The sequence below is a fragment of the Toxotes jaculatrix genome, chromosome 19 (genome assembly GCF_017976425.1).
Source record: "Toxotes jaculatrix isolate fToxJac2 chromosome 19, fToxJac2.pri, whole genome shotgun sequence".
In the NCBI taxonomy this organism is placed as follows: Eukaryota; Metazoa; Chordata; class Actinopteri; family Toxotidae; genus Toxotes; species Toxotes jaculatrix.
In genome coordinates, this window is record NC_054412.1 from 10,438,211 (window position 1) to 10,459,358 (window position 21,148).

At 41.9% G+C, this 21,148-nt stretch overlaps 1 protein-coding gene across 1 annotated transcript; it reads right to left on the reverse strand.

Annotated features, from left to right (window-relative positions):
- Positions 1-295: 295 nt before the first annotated feature.
- LOC121199680 (clathrin coat assembly protein AP180-like) lies at positions 296-20,489 on the reverse strand. The gene is made up of 25 exons (XM_041064567.1): positions 20,241-20,489; positions 19,827-20,112; positions 14,233-14,375; positions 13,799-13,874; positions 12,954-13,056; positions 12,724-12,817; positions 12,499-12,610; positions 12,305-12,411; positions 12,170-12,211; positions 11,552-11,625; positions 11,260-11,265; positions 10,638-10,650; positions 10,419-10,546; positions 10,072-10,145; positions 9,837-9,851; positions 9,064-9,234; positions 7,724-7,822; positions 6,746-7,000; positions 5,964-6,050; positions 5,129-5,194; positions 3,486-3,572; positions 2,802-2,863; positions 1,631-1,714; positions 1,418-1,529; positions 296-1,040 (listed from the first exon to the last, which is right to left on the reverse strand). Exons 2-24 carry the CDS (start codon positions 19,954-19,956, stop codon positions 1,443-1,445), a joined length of 2,115 nt encoding a protein of 704 aa, XP_040920501.1. The 5' UTR covers positions 19,957-20,112; positions 20,241-20,489; the 3' UTR covers positions 296-1,040; positions 1,418-1,442.
- Positions 20,490-21,148: the final 659 nt, after the last annotated feature.

Genomic DNA, 21,148 nt, shown 5'->3' on the forward strand with positions numbered 1-21,148 from the left:
GTGCAGAATGCATCCCAGATTGGCCTGTGTTGCATGCTACAATGAAGTATCACTCCACACCAGCAGAGGGCGCAACAGTAAACACTCAGGGCAAAGTTTCCATTCAATACTGCCTCTGATTACAGATTGAGAGTTATGTACAAAGAAGGAGGGTAAGATTTTGAGACTGCTTGCCTTTTTTTTCAACCATATAATTTGACATAACTAAAAATATATGATACATTTTTATTCTTTCAAAATAAAGATTAAAGAAAATATGTATAATCTATCATTTAAAATAGTCTAAAATGCATATGTCAATTTGAACACGGTTCACAAATTTTTGCATGTTCATACAATCCCTACAAAAAGATAAAGTAAAAACAAAACTGAACACTGTTTGGTGTGTTCGATGATAAGTCCAGATTTGCAGTGCAAGTACTTTTCAGGTACATTTTGATTGAGAATCGTTCTCCAAAAACTTGGAAGTAGACAGGTGGGAGGATGGACGGCCAAGCAGATATAGGAACAACCAAGTCTTTACTGACATAAACATAGCTCAGTATTAGTTTGGACAACAGGGGTGAAGGAGCGGGAGTGGGGGGGTTGGCCAGTGAAGTTACACACACCGAACACAGTCCACATTTAACAACACAGTCCTCTTCTGGGAGATGCGCAAAGAAACCAACATATATCCACCATTCCAAGTCAGCTGATACGCAGAAATCCAGAATGAATCTAAATACACATTTATTATTATTTTTTTGTTCATTTTTCAGTAGTATATTAAGTAAAGGTTAACACTGAATTACACGCACACCCACACACACATAAACAGAGTTTTGTTTTCTGTATCTAGGGTTCACATTCACAGTTGTGCTACAACATTAGATAGGGAGGGTAAGGGTTTTTTTTTTTAGGGGTCGCGGCTGGTAGGAGGTCAGAGGGCAAAGATCATAGATGTGACGGTAGGTTGGCTGAAGGGCGAGGGCATGACTGAGGGGAGGCAGTGGGGAAGTGCAGACATCCATATCCACGGAGCTCCAGACACAATGACAAACCTACAGAGAGAGAGAGAAGCAGACAGACGGAGGATGGAGACTTAATTAAAACAAGTGCTCTCAACAGAAATAGATGAAGTCTAATAAAGTTGGTTCCCAGGCTTTTGGGACTGTGATCCTTTAAGAGGCACTCCAGCAATTTATTGTTGCACTTCTAAGAAGCAGCGGGGACATGCAAGAGACAGGAATGGTCAAAAATGAAGCAGTAGAGCCTGAGAGATCCTGACTCTTAGTCACTAGAAACAGTCAAGCTTGGAAAATACTGGACCCTACATTTCCCATGACGCAACTAATAGTATTTTCAACATACACTGTTAGCAGCATCAAACAGTAGGTCACGGTAACCCATACTACAAATAAAGAGACAGCACGCGTACCTTGGGAGTTTACGGGTCAGTCAGTCTACATGAAGTCCTTAATATTCAGGTCATCCAGAGCGTTCCTGGGTGGTGGAGGCTTTCTGGGGCTCTGGGCCACTCCAGGAGACATCTGCAGACATATCTACTTTTAGCACTCCTTTGGTTAGACCAGCTTTAGATATGAATGTGTCATGAGTGTGTGTATAATGTAATTAAGAATGAGTGTGTTACCGGTGCTCCGGGGGTCGCTCCCGTGGCAGGGAAGCCTGGCCTCACCATGGGCATCATGGGAGCTCCAACACCCGGCGCTCCGGGCTTACACAGAGACAGACAAGAGGAAAAATAGACAATAAGACACAGTGTCGGCCTTCCAATGGTGACGGTGTGAGGGCCACCTAAAGGGGTCATTGTCCATCATTGTCCACTAATGTCCTGACTGGTTTAGGGACATTATTGGACTGGACTGGTGGTCTTACCATGCTGAAGCTGGGGTGAGTCCCCATAAAAGGAGGGACACCCATGGGAACGGTCTAAAGGTGCGAAGGGGAGGGAGAGGAGGAGTTGGGATGTTACTACACTACATGTGAGACAGACACACACTGCAAGACAATGTACACACAGGTGAAAAAAAAACAGCACACAATGCTAACATGTTTTCTGGCAACATACAAAAGTAATGATGAAAACAGATAGACTGGCACACACCAAACGAAGACAGACGTGGCAAAAGAAAAACCCTGACTTAACCTATAAGTTTGTATCCTTTGTTTACACATGCACAAGGAGTCAGAGAGCAGAGGGGAAGCTTGCGGCAGGCAGCCTTCAGATGAGAGTGTTAGATCTGTTGTTGCCAAAAATGACAACTCAAATATCCATAAGAAGCAAATGTGAAGATGGAGGAGTGAGTCCAGCTATGAAAGGGAGAACCAGGTTTCTTGTCTGGATTCTATCAGGCTTCAAAGAAAATATAAACCTAAGAGAAGAAGAAGCTGTTTCCAAGCAACAGCTTCTTAATTTGGCACTATCATTTACCACTTCATCACTCTCCAGTAGATATTCCAGAATTATAAATCTAATTTTTTTTTAACCAGACTCCATGTTAAAATGGACTACCTTGTTTTTGATACTTTTCTGTGCATTTACTACTAGTGCATGTGCTCTGTTAGAGGTTCTGTGAGATGTGTCATTTTAATAAATTCCACCAGTTATAGTTTGCTCAGTGTTGTTGGAAGTCTTGTTTCCTTGCTTCACTGCCACACCTCTCAGTTTCCTAGCCCTGTGACTGGACCTGGAACCTGGAGAGCCAGATGAAGGCAATGCTTGTGATTGCTGCTACAGGTATGCCCTGTCTGTCACTGCCATGCGGCTCCACGTCATGCTATAAGACACAGACAACATTTACCATGGGAGCACCCCAACTGGGGGGAGCTACCTGAGGAGCCGCTGCGGTTCCCATTGTGAGATCTGAGAGAAAGAGAGAGAGAGAGAGAAGAAGAGATACTGCAAAATTACTGTTTTCATTTACTGGCATTATTATAAGCACACAAGATGTGATGCAATAACGTTGCAAGAATTAGTAGCAGTAGTTCAGCATTTTGGGGAAAATGGATTACTTGCTTTCTTTCTGAGAGCTAGGGGCAAGGATCCATACCAGTGCTCGAGCTCGAGCCAAGAGACGATTAGTTTACTATAGCTTAAAATAAAGACCGGAAGCAAAGAGAAACATTAACATTAAAGCTCACTAATAAACATATTGTACATCTACATTTAAATTGTACTCAAAAAGTGATGTAAAAACTGCAGTTTGAGGACTTCTGTGCACAGTGTGTCTGGTTGTGCACTGGTTGCACTTTTCAGCCTGGACTGGAAGTGGTGGGGTGACCAACTTTCCAGTCTGTATGATATGTTAAGCTAATCGGCACCCTGCTCTAAATCCGTATTTAACGCCTAGACACAAGTGAGTGGTACTGATCTTCTCTCATACTCTTTAAAAGAAAGCTAATTGCCCAAAATGATGAACTACAACAACTAGAACTTTCAGTCAGTATCTATGATATTGCCTTAGTTAATCTAAATGACTACTTACTACTTGCCATGTTAGCCATAGAGGTGTCAACATCACCCGCCTGAGGGGTCACAGTGGGCTTCATTACATCCCCTAATCCATCAAATACTACAGGGGGTGAGGGAGCAAGGAGGGAGATGAGGGGAGACGGAGGGAGATATTAACATCCTTCAGAGCAAGCTATCATCACACTCAGTAGCAGGCTTCTTTACTACTGGGGATTACCATGACAACCAATAGGTGTCTCCATGACAACAGAGAGAAGAGAGGAGCATTGGAATGTGAACTACTTTAGAGAGTAAGTTAATATCATAAAATATCATCTGAAGCAAATAGTAAGTTTGTCAATTTTATCATATTTATATCACAATATTTTGTCATGTCAGTACAGAATCTGTTTATAGACCACAAGTAAAATGGCAGTAACATTCACTATGGTCATATCTGGTACAGGAGACATCTGTCAGGTCAGTTGCTTACTACTGTTGTAATCTGCGATCTGAGCGTGTGTGTGAAAATATGTGTGCTGGATACATTTAAATCTGAATCTGGTACCAAACAGTACTACATCGTACCATCAAACACACAGTGTCAAGAATATATCTTCAGTGTTTGATGGTAAATTTGAATTACTGTCAGGTTTTTACTGTATGTGTGTGAGTGCAGCAGGAATTATGATGAGGGCAAAAGCACTGCAGCTACAATGAAGCTGGGTTAAATGCTATAGAAGCGCTAAATAACACTACTACTTCACACACACTTTGTAACCATCACGCATCTGGTGGTGGAAGGGACAGTGCAGCTGAGCTTGCCTTACACCACTGCAATGCAGCAGTGCACTGTGGGAAATTAGCGTGTTAAAGAGCAAGGAAACTCACCCAATCAAATGGCAGGAAGCAAGCAATGAGCCAGCCCAAGAGCCAGATGGAGAGAGAGAGAGAGAAAGAGTGAGGAGGAGAGAAAGAAAGAGAGAGGAAATAAAAAGCAAAGATGCCAGAGAGAGAAAAAAAAATGCAATGAGGTTTTAAAGGAGCAGGTGACAATGAAACCATGAGAGGTTATTGTGCAAATGATAGAGAGAGGGAAGAGGAAAGAAAGAGTTAAGCCTCAAAGCAGTAGTATTGCAGACCATCAGTTACATAACATGGAGACCAACAGTACAGGACAGGAGATGACCAGGAACCAGGTGAGCAGGGCCCAGGTTGCCATGGTGACAGTTACTGTGGTTACCGGTTGTATAATGTGGGTAAGATTGGGTGGAATTCCCCAAAGACTAATAACAAGTGCGGGACTATGCAAAACAGGTGATGCAATGATGACGCTAACGTGACTGTATATGGACACAGTACAATCCCACAAGACTCATACAAGCAGTAGTCAAGTAAAAAAAAACTACAAACAGCAAACTGTTTCATTAACTTATTACCAATGGCTGATAGAACAATGGCCACATAACCATCTTGGTAATAATCAAATTATAGAACAAATTATAGAACAAAATTGGTTTTAACAATATACCCCATTAGAATAGATGGACAAAAGGACAACAGGGAATAATGCAGTTACTAATAAATCAACATGTATATGTATATGCAGAATGCTGGTATGTTCTCGACTGTACACATATGCATGCAGGCTGACACTTCACATTTGAGAGTTTTCACCTGACATGAGCTCAGCGCCGGGGGCAGCAGGAGCAGCAGCAGCTGTGGCATCTCCTCCTGTGGACTCTGGCAGGTCAACGCAACACATACCAAACCAGACCATTCCAGGTCAAAGTATGTTGAGCCATTTCCATTGCAGCATAAGGGCAAAGAAGGGGCAATAATCAGCCTTCAGCTTCACACTGGTAATACCAAACAAAGTGTTTAGAATTAGAGAGGAGGGAAACACACAATCACATTCATTTTTTTAACAAAACTGGGAAATGCTGCTCTTATCATTGCACCATCCTTTTTCAACAGTAACAGAAAAGCATCTACATGCATTTTCAAATTCACACACATGCTCATACAGTGTACTGTGCTCATAGTACTTTTTTTTTCTCCAGTGGAAACATACATACCAGCAAGCCTTACTGTGCTAATAATACTGTAGCAACTTTGAATAAACACTTTTAGGTAAGGAAAGAAAGAAGAACTAAAAAAGCAAGAGTAAACACAAAACTCCTGTGCCAAAGACATTACTTGCAGCTCATAAATAATTTGCCTATTTAAACAGGACCAAACTTCATCTCAGGTATCTGCCTGCAATACTCTCATGATCTACCCACAAAAAAGTGCAATCCACGTGTTTAAATTGGCAACACAAAGCAATGCAGCAAATGTATAGGAAAAGTAAAATATGCAGCAACAAACTCTGTAGTTATAACGATAAAGGGAAAAACCTGATGGTGTTATTATCAAGCTCAATTGTTTCATTTTATGTGCTCCTCTTCTTTGATGATGCTTTCATGAACAGGAGCGACAGTGAGATCAGGCAGTCATGTGCGTTACCCACCACCAAACAGATTCATGATGGCTGCCGTATCAGTTTTGGACGGGGGTGCGGAGGAAAGGATGGGGGCAGGGGAGCTGAACACATCTGCTGGGGAGGGCAAGGTGGAAATGATGTTTAGAGCCCAAACACACTCACGCCAGTACACACAAACTATTGACTGTGATTCATTATAATGCACATTTCTCAACTGCAAATGCCGTGCACGCAGCACATGCTGGAGAGGAGGTAAGAGTGATTTAGTAAATGTTTCAGACGGCTCAATAGCTTTTAGCTGACCCATAGGAGAGCAATCTCATTTCCTTTTCTTTTCTTTTTTTTTGTATTCCCTGATCAAAGCCAAGGACAAAGCTGAAAAAAACAGACACAGCAAGACAGGATATGAGAGTAGGAGCACACTCGAGATGGCAGACTGGGTGCAATGGGATATACCTGATGTAAATAAGTCAGCACTGGGAGCGGGGTCTGCTTTGGTGAAGCTTGTGTCTGGCATGGAATCAAAGAGATCTACAAACACATGCGCACCCAGAACATTAAAATTCTCAAACACTTTAAAATGGAGGCGATGCTCACACAGGGCAGCCAGTTGAAGAGAAAGAGGTCTTCAATATGTGCACATTAGCCTGATGAAATCAATAAAAAGGAACAAAAGAGGGATGATGAGAGGAGAGAGGAGAGGAGAGGAGAGGAGAGGATGCCAAGCGGAGGAGAGACCCAGGAAGATGCCAGTCAGTTTAACAAGACAGTGAGATTAGTGCCAAAGCACACAAATCTCTAACATTTACCGCTGAAAAGGTCAGTCGTAGGGTTGGCGCCGCTGGGGGCTACGGGAGCTGAAATGGTTGCAGTGGTGGTGATGATGCTAGACGTGGAGGTGAAGAGCGGTGAAGGGGAATGGGAGGGGGAGGGCTGGGGCACCACAGAGCTAAAACAGGCATCCAGTGAACTACCCGGGTTATTATTCTCCACTGTCATCATGCCGAAAAGGTCTACACCTGAAGACGCTGTGTTGATGTTACCATCTGAGGGAGCGAAGGGGTCTTTTGGGAAGAGGTGGGATAGGGAGAGATGAGGTGGAGATGTAACACATGGAGAGGAAGGTGTAATGTTAGACAATTTGTTTAATGTAAAACAGGGTAAACATATGTTTCACGTAATGATGATGAAAATACTGTTATAATCATGGAAGCTGAGGAGAAAGAAATGAAAAAGCATGTTGGAGGAATGATAGGAAAGGAAATGTGCAGAGCTCCAACACACTCCTGGTGTCAGTCAAAACCTTTACAGCTAAAAATAGCATTTGTGGTGGGGGAAAAAAGTGACAACAACTGAAGCAAGTCCTTCACAGTATTTAAACCTGAGGAACAAACCACAACTCAACGACAACTAAAGCCACCAACTGTCACAGGCAACCATCTCCGCAACAGAAGGAGCACAAGTCTGATGCCAAATGATAAGAGACTAGTAAAAGCATTGTCCTCAATCACCATGGTAACAACAATAGCGCTGTCCAGACACCAGCAGTGATGAACAGTGAATCTGAACGCCCACTGTCCCTACACAAAGCTAAGCTGTCGCAGGCAAAAAATCAGCAACCGCAAGATTTCATAATCCATGTAGAAGACATGGAAATAAAGAAACAGCAGAGTTCTTGCATTGTAGTGTAAATCATCACAAACAGTTACATCTGTACCTGGTTACTTTCCACCACTAACTCAAACACAGACTCACTCACACACACAGACAGACTTTCAGTCACCCACCAGCTCCAGCGTTGGCGGCTGGGGCGGACGTGGCGGCAGCCCCACCTTCAGCTGCTGCTGCAGAGGCCTCAGTGGCAGGAGCAGGTGTTGCAAAGGCATCTGAGGTTCACGTAAACCCCAGAAAAGGACAGAGACGCCCAGAGAGACAGAGACAGATAAAGAAATAAAGATCAAAAGAGAAAATAAGGAGCCAAGAAACATGAGCAGGAAAAAGGGCTGCAGCAGCAAGTGTAAAATAGAAAGTAATCAGCTCGTGTTAAGTAAGTATTGAAATTTTAAAAACTGAAGCATACAGCATTGATATGTGACATTAATGACTGACAGGTGAATGGACAAATGGGAATACAGACAGGAGGCACTACAGCGAGGATTAGTCTACTGCACAAAGAGCAGAATAAGCCTGAAATCTACGAGTGTTACAGCTGCCATCTGCAGCTGTAGCCATGTGACAGGGTTTGATAGAATTGCTTTTCACTGAGGTGAAAGAAAAGCATGTCTGCCTATCAAACAAAAGGCATGTAAAGAATGACTGTAGCAGTATGTTTATGTGCAGGCCGGACGTGAGTGTGTGGCTGTACATAATAACATATTGCAGAAATGCCCGTGGGTGCGTGGAGTATTTGTAGAGTAATATTGTGTTTATGTGTGCGTTTGTGTATGTAAGGGAGAAAAGATGTTGTGTTTCTGTATATTAGTTTCTGTACAGTATTTTGTATGGAGCCCCAAGGCTCCATACAATACAAAACATTATTAAACTCTAAAGCTTATTATTAAATCTTATTTCATCATTTTTACTTTTACAGTTAAAATTTACTTGGAGTTTATTAAATGCCCTATGTTTCAAAAGTTTGCTTCCGTTTCATTATGCCATTTTCCCCAATGACATGCCAGTTAGCAGTTAGCTCCACTGCTAATGAGACCAGCTAGCTGGTCATTTTGTGTTTTATTTAAGAAAAACGCACAAATCAGTAAAGAACAAAAGCAGCCTTTCTCTGTGGTCACTCCAGCTAGCTAAAACTTTGACATTATTGCTGCACTAGCTAACAGGAGCTAACTGTCTAAATCTTGTAGCTTGTTAAGAGAGGCAGGCAGTATGAATTTAGTAGTAAAGGTGAGGTTCAGGTGAGGCGGTTGACAACCCCATGGACCTGAAAAGTGATATTATTAAATAAAAAGTGACATGAAATTATATTTTTATTGGGGAAAATGGAAATGCCATTACAACTGTTTGTGTTTGTGTTTGGACATGCATGCCTGTGTTATCATAGTGTGTGATGGGTTTTAGGGTTGAGCTTCCCAGAGTGATTCTTTCGTAGAGAATTTTCTGGAAGCTCACTGACCTCCCAACAGATCCATATTGGTGGCGCCAGGGGAGGTGGCGGCTGCTGTGCTAGTGGGAGGAGCTAGAGAGACTCCGGGTTCTGCCGCTGCAGGAGTGGGCGTTGCTGCTGCAGGGGAAGGGGCGGGCTCTGCTGTGAGGGTGGGTTCAGATAGCAAGGAATCGCCCATTTCTGCGAGTACCAACGGGGTGTTTGAAATCCCCCAAAGAAAGGCATCAAAATAAACCCCCAAAAAGTAATAAAACCAACAGTTGAGTCACCATTCAAAAAGACAGTGAACAAAAGCAAGCCAAAACAAAGGTCCAATTCAAATCAAACCCAATTAAGATAATTTGGAATTGACCGACCAAAGCAAAACCCAAATTTTAACCAAATTAAAGTTGCAAAATTATCCGTGACACCATCCGGTCATAATCAACAAATAAAAAACAACCAACCAAAATAGCCCCCATTGAAAATCAAGAAACAGACAATGGAGTATGTGAAGGGAGGGAAGAGAGGGAAGGCAGAGAGAAACAAAGAGACTACTCAGCCTAAAGAGAACAGCTTGAGGAGACAAACAGGGAGGTAACCATGTGACACTGGTAAATTAAAATCTATCTGAAAACTCCGTTTGAATTAAGACATTGATGTTGATTCCAGGTCACCTCAATTACAGATTAGTTTGTTGAGAGAGAAAGTCAATTATGTTGAGGTAACCTAGAGAATGATTTAAAGCTACACTAGTCTAGACTAGAGGCTGGAGATGAAGTGAAAAGTAGAGTCACACTCACCTGATCCAAGAAGGTCTATGGAAACAGAAAACAAGTGGAAAAGGAAAATACATATTTTATTCAACTTTAGTCTTATGTATCAGTTTGAGATTCAGTATAAATGTACGAAGTTCAAATGACAAACTCAGCAATCAAGGACTCACAGTGGCTCAATTTACTGTAAATGCTGACAATGACAATGTGCATTCTTTTAATTGAACCAGCAGCTGATTTGACATGAGGGAGTGAGACTTACCTCCCCAAGATGTGGGGGCAGCTGAGGGTGCTGAGGGACCTGAGGAGGACAGTGGATCCAGGTCCAACAAGGAGCTGGAGAATCAGGCAGAACAACATTCAATTCATGATCCTTTGCAGGATGTAATGTTTTTACTTTAGAACTGATCCTCGAGGGACCACAATTATCTGTTACAAATTTAAGGGAAATCAGTCAAATAATTGTCAATATATTTTACTGAAAGCCAAAAATATTAATTTTGTGGAACTAGAGGAAATGTCAGGGGATCACAAAAGTCAGCAGGATTCGTCTTCTGGGGACCATGAATGTCTGTATGTCTGTATAAATGTCTGTATAAAGCCCCTTACTCTTCGGCGGGCTCAGGAGCAGTAGCAGCTGCAGCAGCGCTCTCCCCAGGAGGAGGCTGCAGTGTGGGAACAGCGTTTGAAGATTTGGCTGGAGTTGATGTTGGAGACACGTTGTTTGTCGGAGATCCCTGGAAGAGAGACAGGGAAGCCCCGTTTCAGTGGCGCATCAGACTGGATCAACTTAGCAAAAACTTTGACTATGTCAAATGTGTATTTTACCTTTGTTGGAGACCTGAAAGAGTGGAAGAGGAGAAAGGAACCATAAGTGATCTGAGACAAATCAGTTTGATAAAGACTGGAAACTATTTGATGGATCTATTTTCACATCTAGTAATCAAAAAAAAAAAAAAAAAAGAAACAAAACTGATATGAAAGACAGATTGTATCATATGTGATCATATGAAGAGTTAATTTCCATAGACACAACACAAAAAACGAAAAAAAATATCTGAAATGCCCAATTGTTAAAAATACTCTGAACTTTGTGCTACTAATCATTTTACCTTTGGAACAAAACTCTTCATATACTGATTCACATTGCATGTCAGGATGTGATAATACACATGTGGTGTTACTGTTCATCAAAACATGTGTCTCTTGCGGAGTTTGCACATGTGATCACACCAATACACACATTTCCACATGTGAACCTAGTTACAGAAGTTGTGGTGCATAATGTACAAGATGTTTCTATTCACATGGAGATCACCTTAATACTGTAATTCACATGTGAATAATGAGCAAGTTTACCTTTTGGGGGGGAGGAAATGGCAGTAAATGCATCTGCACAATTTTCTAAGAAGTTAGTAAACTCCAAACAAAACATACAGTGTATGCTCACCCTTCACTGGTGATTCCAAATGAACATAAAAGGAGGATAGAAGAGAGGATGGGTTATAGAAATATAACACCTGTATAGGCCTGTTTTCAACATTTCTCTTGGTTATGTAAGTTTTTTTTGTGACACAGCTCATGAAAAACAAAGAGGGATTTCCCCCAGTGTCTGCCTCATTTACTTTTGTTGTTATGTGATCCTAATTCTTCAGTTCTGGCTTCATACTAGATGCCATACTGAGAGTAAGAAGCACTTAAACTGAAATTGAAAAAAAAAATGTTGTTAAATATTTTCTTACCCCTTCTTTCCGCCCTTTGTATCCTCCAGACCGTTCATGTGTGTTTCCAGAGACTCCAGGATACTGCTGGGAGCCTGACAATAAATCAAAACTGGAGTAAACTGGAGTAATCAATGAATTATCCTTTCTACACGTCTCCCAAGTCGCATTCTCAATCCATGTTTACTTTGCAATTTCCAGAAGAAAAAGTGTTAATGTGTTGAGAGTGACAGGGCTTTGTAAAATCTCACTGCAATACACACATGCACAAATACACACACACACAAATGTGAGATTTGTGTGTTTGTCAGATTAAATTAGGATCACTATGCTGACACTGCAAACAGGCACTCAGCCAGAGCACCCTATGTTTCTGTGGTTACCGGGTCCTCCAGAGGTTTAAAAGGACAGTCTTCATCGTCTGAGTCTGCTAGATCCACCACTACCCCCGGGTGGAGACACTGAGTTGGGGAGATGGTGGTGGGTGAGACATGGGTGCTTTTGTGTGATGCAAGTGTGTCCAGTTTGTGCGTGTGTGTGAGGTGGGATGGCTGGTATTCGTGTGCATAATATTCTTGGTCACAGTCCTTCCAGACAACAAATAAAACATTTTGAGAGAAATGGCATGTGTATACTTACATAGTTGATGTCAGGAATGTCGTTTTTGTCAACTCCAACAGTCTGTTGAGTGAAAAATAGTCCACGTCAGCATTACCACATTGCTTTGTCACGACATAAACAACATTATGAATGTAATGATAAGGACTTTCCTACCTCAGCCAGCTTCATGAATTCCCCAATCTTCGTCACCCTGGTCAGGAACCTCTTGTAGATCTCCAGGGCCTCCTTACAGTCACTCTTCTTCATCTTGAAGTATTTCTCTATGTTAGGAGCACAAAAGGTTTGCAGGGTCAGATTCATCATGATCTTTGAGGTGCCAAGTGAGAGGCACTCATGTTACTACTGACCTAACAGGTTGATGATGCCGTCATTGTAGGATGCAAACAGTTTGACCAGGTCCTTGAAGAGAAGCAGAAATGCAGCGTTGATGATCCCATTGTTCAGCTCCTTAGGATGAACCTGAGAGGAGGAAGGAAAAGAGATGAGAGGTACTTTCAGACCACTGAAAAACCTCCACCTTGCAATTCTGTGAAGTAAAATAAAAGTAGAAATCAAGCTAACATCAGACTCACATCGAACTCCAAGAGTGTGTCAATCTGAGTCTGCAGAACAGGCATGCCTTTCAACAGCTTCTCAGTGGTCATGGTCCTCATCACGCCGTCAGCACTGAGGGGACACAGCAAAGAGAAGATTAGACACAGATAGACCCGTGACCAATGAGGTGAACTGATGAATGATAGGGGCTCACTGCCAAGCCAAAAAAGCCTTTCAGCACAGATTATGATAACAATGGTCAACATACCCCTTCTTGACTCTGGTGAAATCAAAAGCCATCTGGCGGTAGGCGAAAGCTTTCTCATTCAGGTATCGTCCATATCGTCTGATGAACGTAGACATGTCATAGCCTAAATAGAAATAAATTTATGTCAGAGAGTGCAGAGCATTTTCATTTTTGATTGTTTTGAATATCTATTGAAAAATTATATTAATCCAATACAATTTGTTGATAGCAAATTTAAATAATATCACCTTTATTGCAAAAACTGTTTGAGCCATTGACTTTTTTAAAAATAGGATTGGTTTTAATGACGTGTGTGTACCATAAACAGTATCTAATATCCTTGTCCCAAGACAACCCTATTTCCCAGAAATTACATTTTAAATAAATTGTGAGAGAGATTTGCCCAAGAGGACCTTGTGGCAAGTGTAACCTGCAGTGAACAGTGTGTTCTTGCAGAACTAAGAACTTTTGGAAATGAGGGACAGAAGCTCAGGGCAAAAATCTGTTGAAACCGATCCGTTCCCTTAAAAATTAGCATTTAGTTTTAGGGAAAATCGGTGAAAGAACAGTGATCACAAAGACTAAAACGTTTGAATGTGAGAGCTTAATTTTATATATTACACAACTACACGTGTAATTGTACACACTGTCATACCCTCTATATGCCAGATGGCTCTCTTTGTGTGCATCCCTTCCTGTTTCTCCTTTGCATTGTTAGACAATGAGAAAGTTGAGTAATGAACCAGTGTTCTCATCTGGAGAACAGACGCACATACATTACCTACACACACACACACACACACACACACACACACACACACACAGAAGAATGCACACACCCAATGATCAGACTTGGATATTCGTACCGTGAGAGCCGGTTTTGTCAATAAAATTGCTGAGGTTGAACAGGGAGGTCCTGGAAGCCAAGTACTGAATGAACCTCTGAGAAAGAAACAGAAAACACAATAAGAGTCTTGTACCTATCAAAGGCAGTAAAGGAAAGAAATTAAGTTAAGCCTCTATTTATGTGTGTCTCTTTCAGCACCACACACAACCTTTACCACACTCAAAGGACCAATTTGAGTGTCTCCACAAATGGTAACCTCAGAGGTGAATTACCAACACATTTATTTAGGATTTAGGTGGGATGATAATTTACCAGATCTACTCATAGTCAGTGCCTTTATTTACTCTAAACAAAAAAGAAACTAACAAATTCAACACAGCTTTCATATTACATTTATCCTTATCTGATCTGTGTTTGCTCCAGATGTGACTGGTCGGTGTCGCACTCGCTAACCTCATTGCCGTGGACACACATGTGATGAGTGGTGACGAGGGCCTTGAAGACGACCACCCAGCTGGCGTTGGTGGCTCGCTCAAACAGTGTGTCAGCCATCTGAGGGATGTTCACGTTGGTGGTATTGGTGGCTGACACCAGGTCTGCAAAGTGCACAGTCACAAAGAAAAGGTAACATTCATGCAATGCTCAGATCAAACTGTCTCTTGAAGTCTGATGGCATGGAGTGGTTTGGCTGGTTAGGGATGTTTCACACAATGTGGTATGTGAGAGGAAAGTGATGCTTAGTTTGTCCTTAGACAAATGCCTGCATAATTTCAATTGCTCTGATTAAACTTTGATCAAGTGTGAAAGCTAAATGTCGAGTGCAGAGCTGCTCTAGACACCCATGAGAATATTAAGCCAGAACGGAGACCTGGTGCAAATATGAAATGATGTTGGTGCACAGGCCCACACACATATGCAGTCACATAGACACACACACTCACTGACAATGCAGAGATAGAGAATAGTGCTTTGTCATCTCCCCACCCATGGTTGCCAGTTCAGACACTCAGACAGACAGAGAGCTCTCCAAAAGTAAAGTGTAAGGACCAATGCATCAAGTTGAATACATGCTGCGGGATGTGAATATGTATAACTCCTTCTATGGTACATTGCTTGGTCAGTGATGATACAGATAAATGTGTAGACTGCAAATCAAGCACTGATTCACACTTTTATTTGAATCAGGTATTTGAGCTTCAGGAAAGCATGACAGATAATTTCTCAGTATATTTCAGGCACATTTTCTTTTGCTTCATAGTCATGTATACGAGGGATATTTCCTGAGTTCTTCTCCTGCTGTAAAGAATAAAAAATTTACTTTTTCTCCTTCACTGTGTCAAACATGGCACTGCTACTCATGGAAAATTCTGGCAGCCAATAACTTAAAAATCACTCCCTCTCAATCTTGCCTGTTGGACATATTATATTAAGTGTATCAGGAACAGACTGCAGCAAATATATTTGAAATCATCTGAAATCTTGGTGCATGCAGTGCTTAAAATATAGGCCTTATAAAACAAGGCCCCTGATTACCTGATGATGACACCCACAAAAAGCTATCAATAATTATTTATTTATTGAAAAAAATCAACATATCTAACATTTTATTCACTCTTTGTCTAACGTGGGAGATTCTATTGGTGCTGTTTCTCCAGAGAGAGAGAGGGAGTCAGGCAGACAGATGGCCACAGAAACAGAAATCCAAATTTAAAGTGAGAGCAAGAGGATCTGGTGAAGAAATAATGCTTTGAGAAGGGATGGATGGCCATTTTTAATTAAATATATTGCAAGATGTCTGATGTATAATACTCAAGGTTCTGAAACATGTCTGACACACATGACATGAATGTATTTGAGGGCAGATATTATATTTGCTGTGGACACAGTGGTGGTAAAATATGATTAACAGAGTAACAATTTCATTTGCATTTCTGAGCCCACATCCCTGACATTGATGGCTAAACAGCAAGGGCAGGACTGAGTGTATATACAGAGTGCCAGAAAGAAATGCAGCAAATATTGGCAGACACCTCTAATAATGGAAGGAGAGGAAGGCCATCGTATTGAATAGGCCTTGGCCTTGCCTCAAACAGGTAGATACTAAACTGTAGACCAGACCTGCTAGGCAATGAGAAAGGGATGGCATGAAGTAAGAGAAAGAGCAGACGCTTAGAAGAACAGCAGGTTGTCTGCTGAGAATCAGTTGTGTTGATGTGAATGTGTAAGAAATGAGGAGATGAGAGTTAGAGCGCTGAGGCTGATCAAGGTCATAAATAGGATGGCAAGCAGGGAAGGTTAGGGTGGTTTGGGGGGGTTGTAAACAGATTATTACTAATCACTGGTTCTAGTCTTTCTGTGGTGGCCGCCTCACTGCCCATCCCCCGTACAGCACACATACATACACACCTGTTTTCACACCACCTGTTTCACACCATCTCTGTTATCTGATTTGCTTCTCCAGTATAATGATTCAGATGTATTTAATTATCTTCTAAGGACAAAATGAAAGAAAAACAATATAAGTTTTGATGATTAAAATGAAGATAAATAGTAAATAAATTCAAAATCTTGTGAATGTCTTTTATTTGGTTTTGAATTAATAGAGTAATCACCGATTTCCATCTGATCTTTGTGGAAAAAATTTTGCTGCAATCCATCTGTACAGTTAGACCAGATGGTAACAGCCACACAGCAACAGGCCTGATGATGTCTGTTGCTTTTATGTTTAATGATGACTGCAGTAACATCACGCCACTGTCCTCCTATGGTTCCTATTCGTGTTTAGATGTCATATAGCCTTTTCTACCACACTTCTTCACCATGTTTGTATTTTTATTCTAAAGGCAAACTTTCTCTTCATTTCAAATCTTGCCCCCCCCCCTTCATTTGGCCTCATGTCTCTGTGAAATAGCTGAAGATTACATTGCCCTGCAGCCTTTTCAAATGACACACACACAGAGACATGGTCAACAATGGCTGAAATTTGATTATATAACATTATCATGTCACTGGCACAGCTACCAAGTTCGGAGGTTAAAGTGGGTTAATATTGATACAAGCATCATGGACACAGCACAATCCACAGCTGTTTTCTCAGATTTTCAGCTCATAATACCCACTAATAACTGTGTGTGTAGATATGTTGTAGTATCTGTTTACTGGTGTTTATTGTGTTGCCATGTGGGCCATTTTATAGGCTATCTAATCTAGTTGTGGTATAATTATGTGAAATGAGCACACATTCATGTACAGGCAATGCACATGTGTGTGTGTGTGTGTGTGTGTGTGTTTGTGTGTGTGTCTAATAAGGATTGGCTGAGCTAAATAAAGACTCTTACGGTAATCCACGGCCCGCAGAACAGTTCTAAGAATGAACCATGAGGCCTCATACTGTGCGAGTGTATGTTTGTGTGTGACTGTGTCTGTGTGTCTTTTTCCAGTCAGTGTCTGAGTCTGCTATAATTGCGATTTACAGTATAGTTACACAACAAACCACTCTGGTAGTAGACAGAATATTCCAGATATGAGACAGAACATTATGTTAACATTGTGTTAATGTGTGGATTCATCCAGATAGCCTAATTCCTGCCAGCTATCAGCTATTTACAGCACCGTCCTGACAGTGCTTCTGAGGTGGTTTCACACCAATTTACACCTTAGCTGTGACTAAAGTCACTCCCTTGTTCACTCAGTCACTACTTTCAATCTACAGCCCAGTAATTAGTTAAATTTTGACTTGACAACTAGAGATGCTAGCTATGGCTCCACAGCTAGCATCTCTTACATACACATACACCCATTTCTACACACAGTATATTTACAACTTGACCTCAGATGATTTTGAGCCTATTGCCTTTGGTGTTGAGCAAACTGTACACTTTCAGTTGACCTTGAGTGGACCGCATGTCCTCTACACATTTGTAACACATGCCTTCCGGCGTTCTTTTCATTAAAAACATGACTGAATAAACAATAATATAAAATTCTATAGAAAGTGTTTTGTAGAGAATAGTGAGATATAACAGACCTGTGAAACCTGGGTTTTGTTCCCTGCACTGACTGTGGGCCTCACTTTACAAGAAATCAAACATAAGCAACAGAGCCATAAGAAGATGAGATATTGCTCTCCATATAGAGGAAAGTCTTGCATACATATATAAACTTTGCAGTAGTAGTATTTTGTAGTTGAATTCTGAGTCCAAAAGGCCCCTGTGATTTTAACAAACCCGTATTCGCTCAAAACCACTCCTCCTACAGGCTGCTCATCATTCACTTTTTTCCACATACAATAAAAAGACAATAATGGTAATTTGTCTTTCTAAAAATTCACACACGATTAACTATGGCTCCACTAGAAATACATTTAGGAACACTGGTTTGGTTTGGTCAAAGAACTATAGCCTACATTCTTTCATTTGATTGTCTCTGCACTCTGGAGATGACAGACCTGTCATTTGCCCTCTTCCTTCTCACAGTCTCCCTCTGTCATTACAGTGCCATCCCCCGACACTCTCAATCTGTTGTTATGGCAACTGCACTGCACCACCACCACCAACACACACCCATGTCCATCCACCCCAAGGGTCAGAAACCATGTCACTATGATAAAGGAATAAATAGGACAGGTTGAATTTGTCTATTGTCAAATAAATCAAACATACTTTTCATCGATTAAAATGCAGTTACTCACAGTTTGAGAATTATTTGTTTTTATTTTCTAAATTATAGCAACACATACAAAATTATTTGAGTGTATTTTTGTCTATTTCTTTTAAAGTCTTGTTGGTCTCAATGGAAATGCTTTTCAGTTTTTTGAGGTTAGGAATCTCCTCCAGCCAAGAGACACGTGCAAGAGAAGCACAGTGGCCTACATACAGAGAGCTTGCTGAATTGCCCCAGAAATGGAAACAGCATAACCTCATTGACTAAAAATCCTATAAGAAGACAACATGTCCATGTGTACAGTATATTTTTTAACGATAGGAAACAGAGCAAAAGAATTCTAAGACTCCTATTAGCATTGCTTGTGGTAATAAAGGGTCTCTCCTAGCTCATGACATGTACCAGAGACAGTTCAGTCAACAGCTACATAAGTCAAAGTCTTGATTGTCAAAAGTTAAAGACACAGAAAACACATGGCAACAGAAGAAAAAGAGGAAGCAATGGTCTCTGGTGCGTTCTGGCATTAGCATTGTCACCTTTGGCTGTGTAAATAATGCAAGGCAGTCATTGGCTGATTATTAAATTATTCAGCAAGCGAGCGGATCACAAGATATAAGGTCCCAGCCCAAGATACAGGACAAGACCTGTCCCACGACCACACACAGACAGACACAGGCAAACCTAAAACCAGAAGACACGTACAGTCAGCTAGACTACCCATCACCATCTGTATTCAGTGCCATGCTACTGTTTTGGTCTGACTCAGTATTTGTGGTAGATGACAGTGATTAATCATGATTTGTCATAAGGTGGCCCCTGCTGTCATCTGTAGATGTGTCAATAAAGCTGCGAGGTTTGATAATTTTATTCGGCTGTGACTGTATGGTCCATTACAGGCCTATATACAATATGAAACCCACATAAGTCTCTCTGATTGTTGGTTGAGCAGCATCTTATCTTGCAGTTTTAATTTTCATTTAATGTGTGTGCGCATGATTCACAAAAAGTAGTAGGATGACTTGTCAGTCTACCTTAAAATATGACCTTTTCTCCCTTCCTCTCTGTCTTCTGCTCTGTCTTTTTCTCTGAGTCTCCATCATCTTTACTGGAGGCTGACACACAGGGTCAACGGAGCGGTCATCACCATGGTAACATCGATTAGTTATGGCCACCACACCCATTTAAGCAAAGGGAATTAATAAGTGACTGGTCATAGCTCTTATGATTGTGGCGGCATGATTGTGGTGGATCTGCACGTGTGTGTGTGTGTGTGTGTGTGTGTGTGTGTGTGTGTGTGTGTGTGTGGTGTATGGGGGCCTGTTGGCCTAGCCCCTTCTAAAGCCAGCCCATGCAGTAGGAAAGAGGAAGAGAAGGGCTACACTTACAGTCCAGGTGCTTTTTCTTGGGCGCCATCACTTCATGAGTGGTGGCTTTGCAGACAGCCCGAGCCATATCTGATCCCGTTAGCTGGTATTGCGCAGCGGCAATGCGATCCGTGAGCGTTTGCCCCGACATTTTCTCTCCGCAAAATCAACCACCTCAGGAAATGTGTCTCGCCACGGGACGATGCAAAGAAAAAATAAATATACGAATAAAGCCCAGCGGCTTCCCGGTGGTTCAGTGAGGGGATTCCGTGCTTTCCTCTTCCCCGACTGATAGGCCTGTGACCTTCTGTGTGGGCGGAAAAAAAACACACACACACACATACAAGATGAGCTCCAAACACTATATAAATGTTATTTTCGCATCAAATCGTGCGGTCACGTTGATAATATGCGCGGTGACATGAGTAGACTTACGCAAGGTTGTGAATTCCCCACGGCTTGTCCCGTTATAGGTTCCGACCGTTCAGTTCAGCACCTTGGACAGCTAAAGCCACTCGGTTATGTAACACTCAGCTGGCAATGAAAGCTATTTTCTCACCCCGCAGCAATTATTTCTAAAATAGACCAATGAAAAATATGGCGCAAGCGAGGCTCCTCTGATCGTCAAAAAAAATTCAGGAAAATTATGGAATATAGGCCTAAATCAACACTCCGGTCAAATATCCTGTTTGGAGCGGGCATCAGGTTTGGCTGCCTTTCCTCCCGCGTGAGTGCATTAAAAAAAAACCCAAAGCCTTCAAAATAAAAGAAGAACCCGCAATGGTCCCCTCGGTTGTGAGACTGCGGTGTTCCTTCCCTCTCTGGTCTGTCCGTTTCGGCTCAGAAATGCCGCTTCAGACGCGCTGGTCCTCTCAGACAGAAAATGCGCACCGCTCTCCGGTGGTGTCGCTAACACTGCGCAGCGCAAGATGCTCGGGAAGAGGAAAAGACAGAAGGGAATTTCCTTTTCTCCTTCCCCCTGTCGTTTGTTTATTTATTTGGCCTATCTATACGTCCATCTAGAATCTCCTCCCCCAGCGGGTGCTAGGACGTGGTTGGGTGACACACGTCGCATCCCACGTCTCTTAAAGGGGAGTCGATATGGGGTCACTGTGCAGAAACTCATATCACGGTGCGCCAAAGGGTTAAATATACGAGCGTGAGTGTGGCTTATGCGCTGCTGCATGTGGGCTATGCATCACACAGGTTTGCACGCACAGCATGCAGGCTGACAGATGATGAAGGTTACACATTTTCTAGATAAGCAGCCCCTCTAATTTCCCAAATGCTTGGTGGTGGTGACCAGCGGTGACATTAGATCCGAGCTATGTCCTGAAGGCCAA

Excerpts from the sequence above, each read along its gene's own strand:
- LOC121199680 (XM_041064567.1), bottom strand. The coding sequence starts at position 19,956 with ATGTCGGGGCAAACGCTCACGGATCGCATTGCCGCTGCGCAATACCAG. Across the intron at positions 13,875-14,232 it reads TGTGTGTCCACGGCAATGAG|AGGTTCATTCAGTACTTGGC; the intron begins GTTAGCGAGTGC and ends TTTCTTTCTCAG. Across the intron at positions 12,818-12,953 it reads TTCACCAGAGTCAAGAAGGG|TGCTGACGGCGTGATGAGGA; the intron begins GTATGTTGACCA and ends GTGTCCCCTCAG.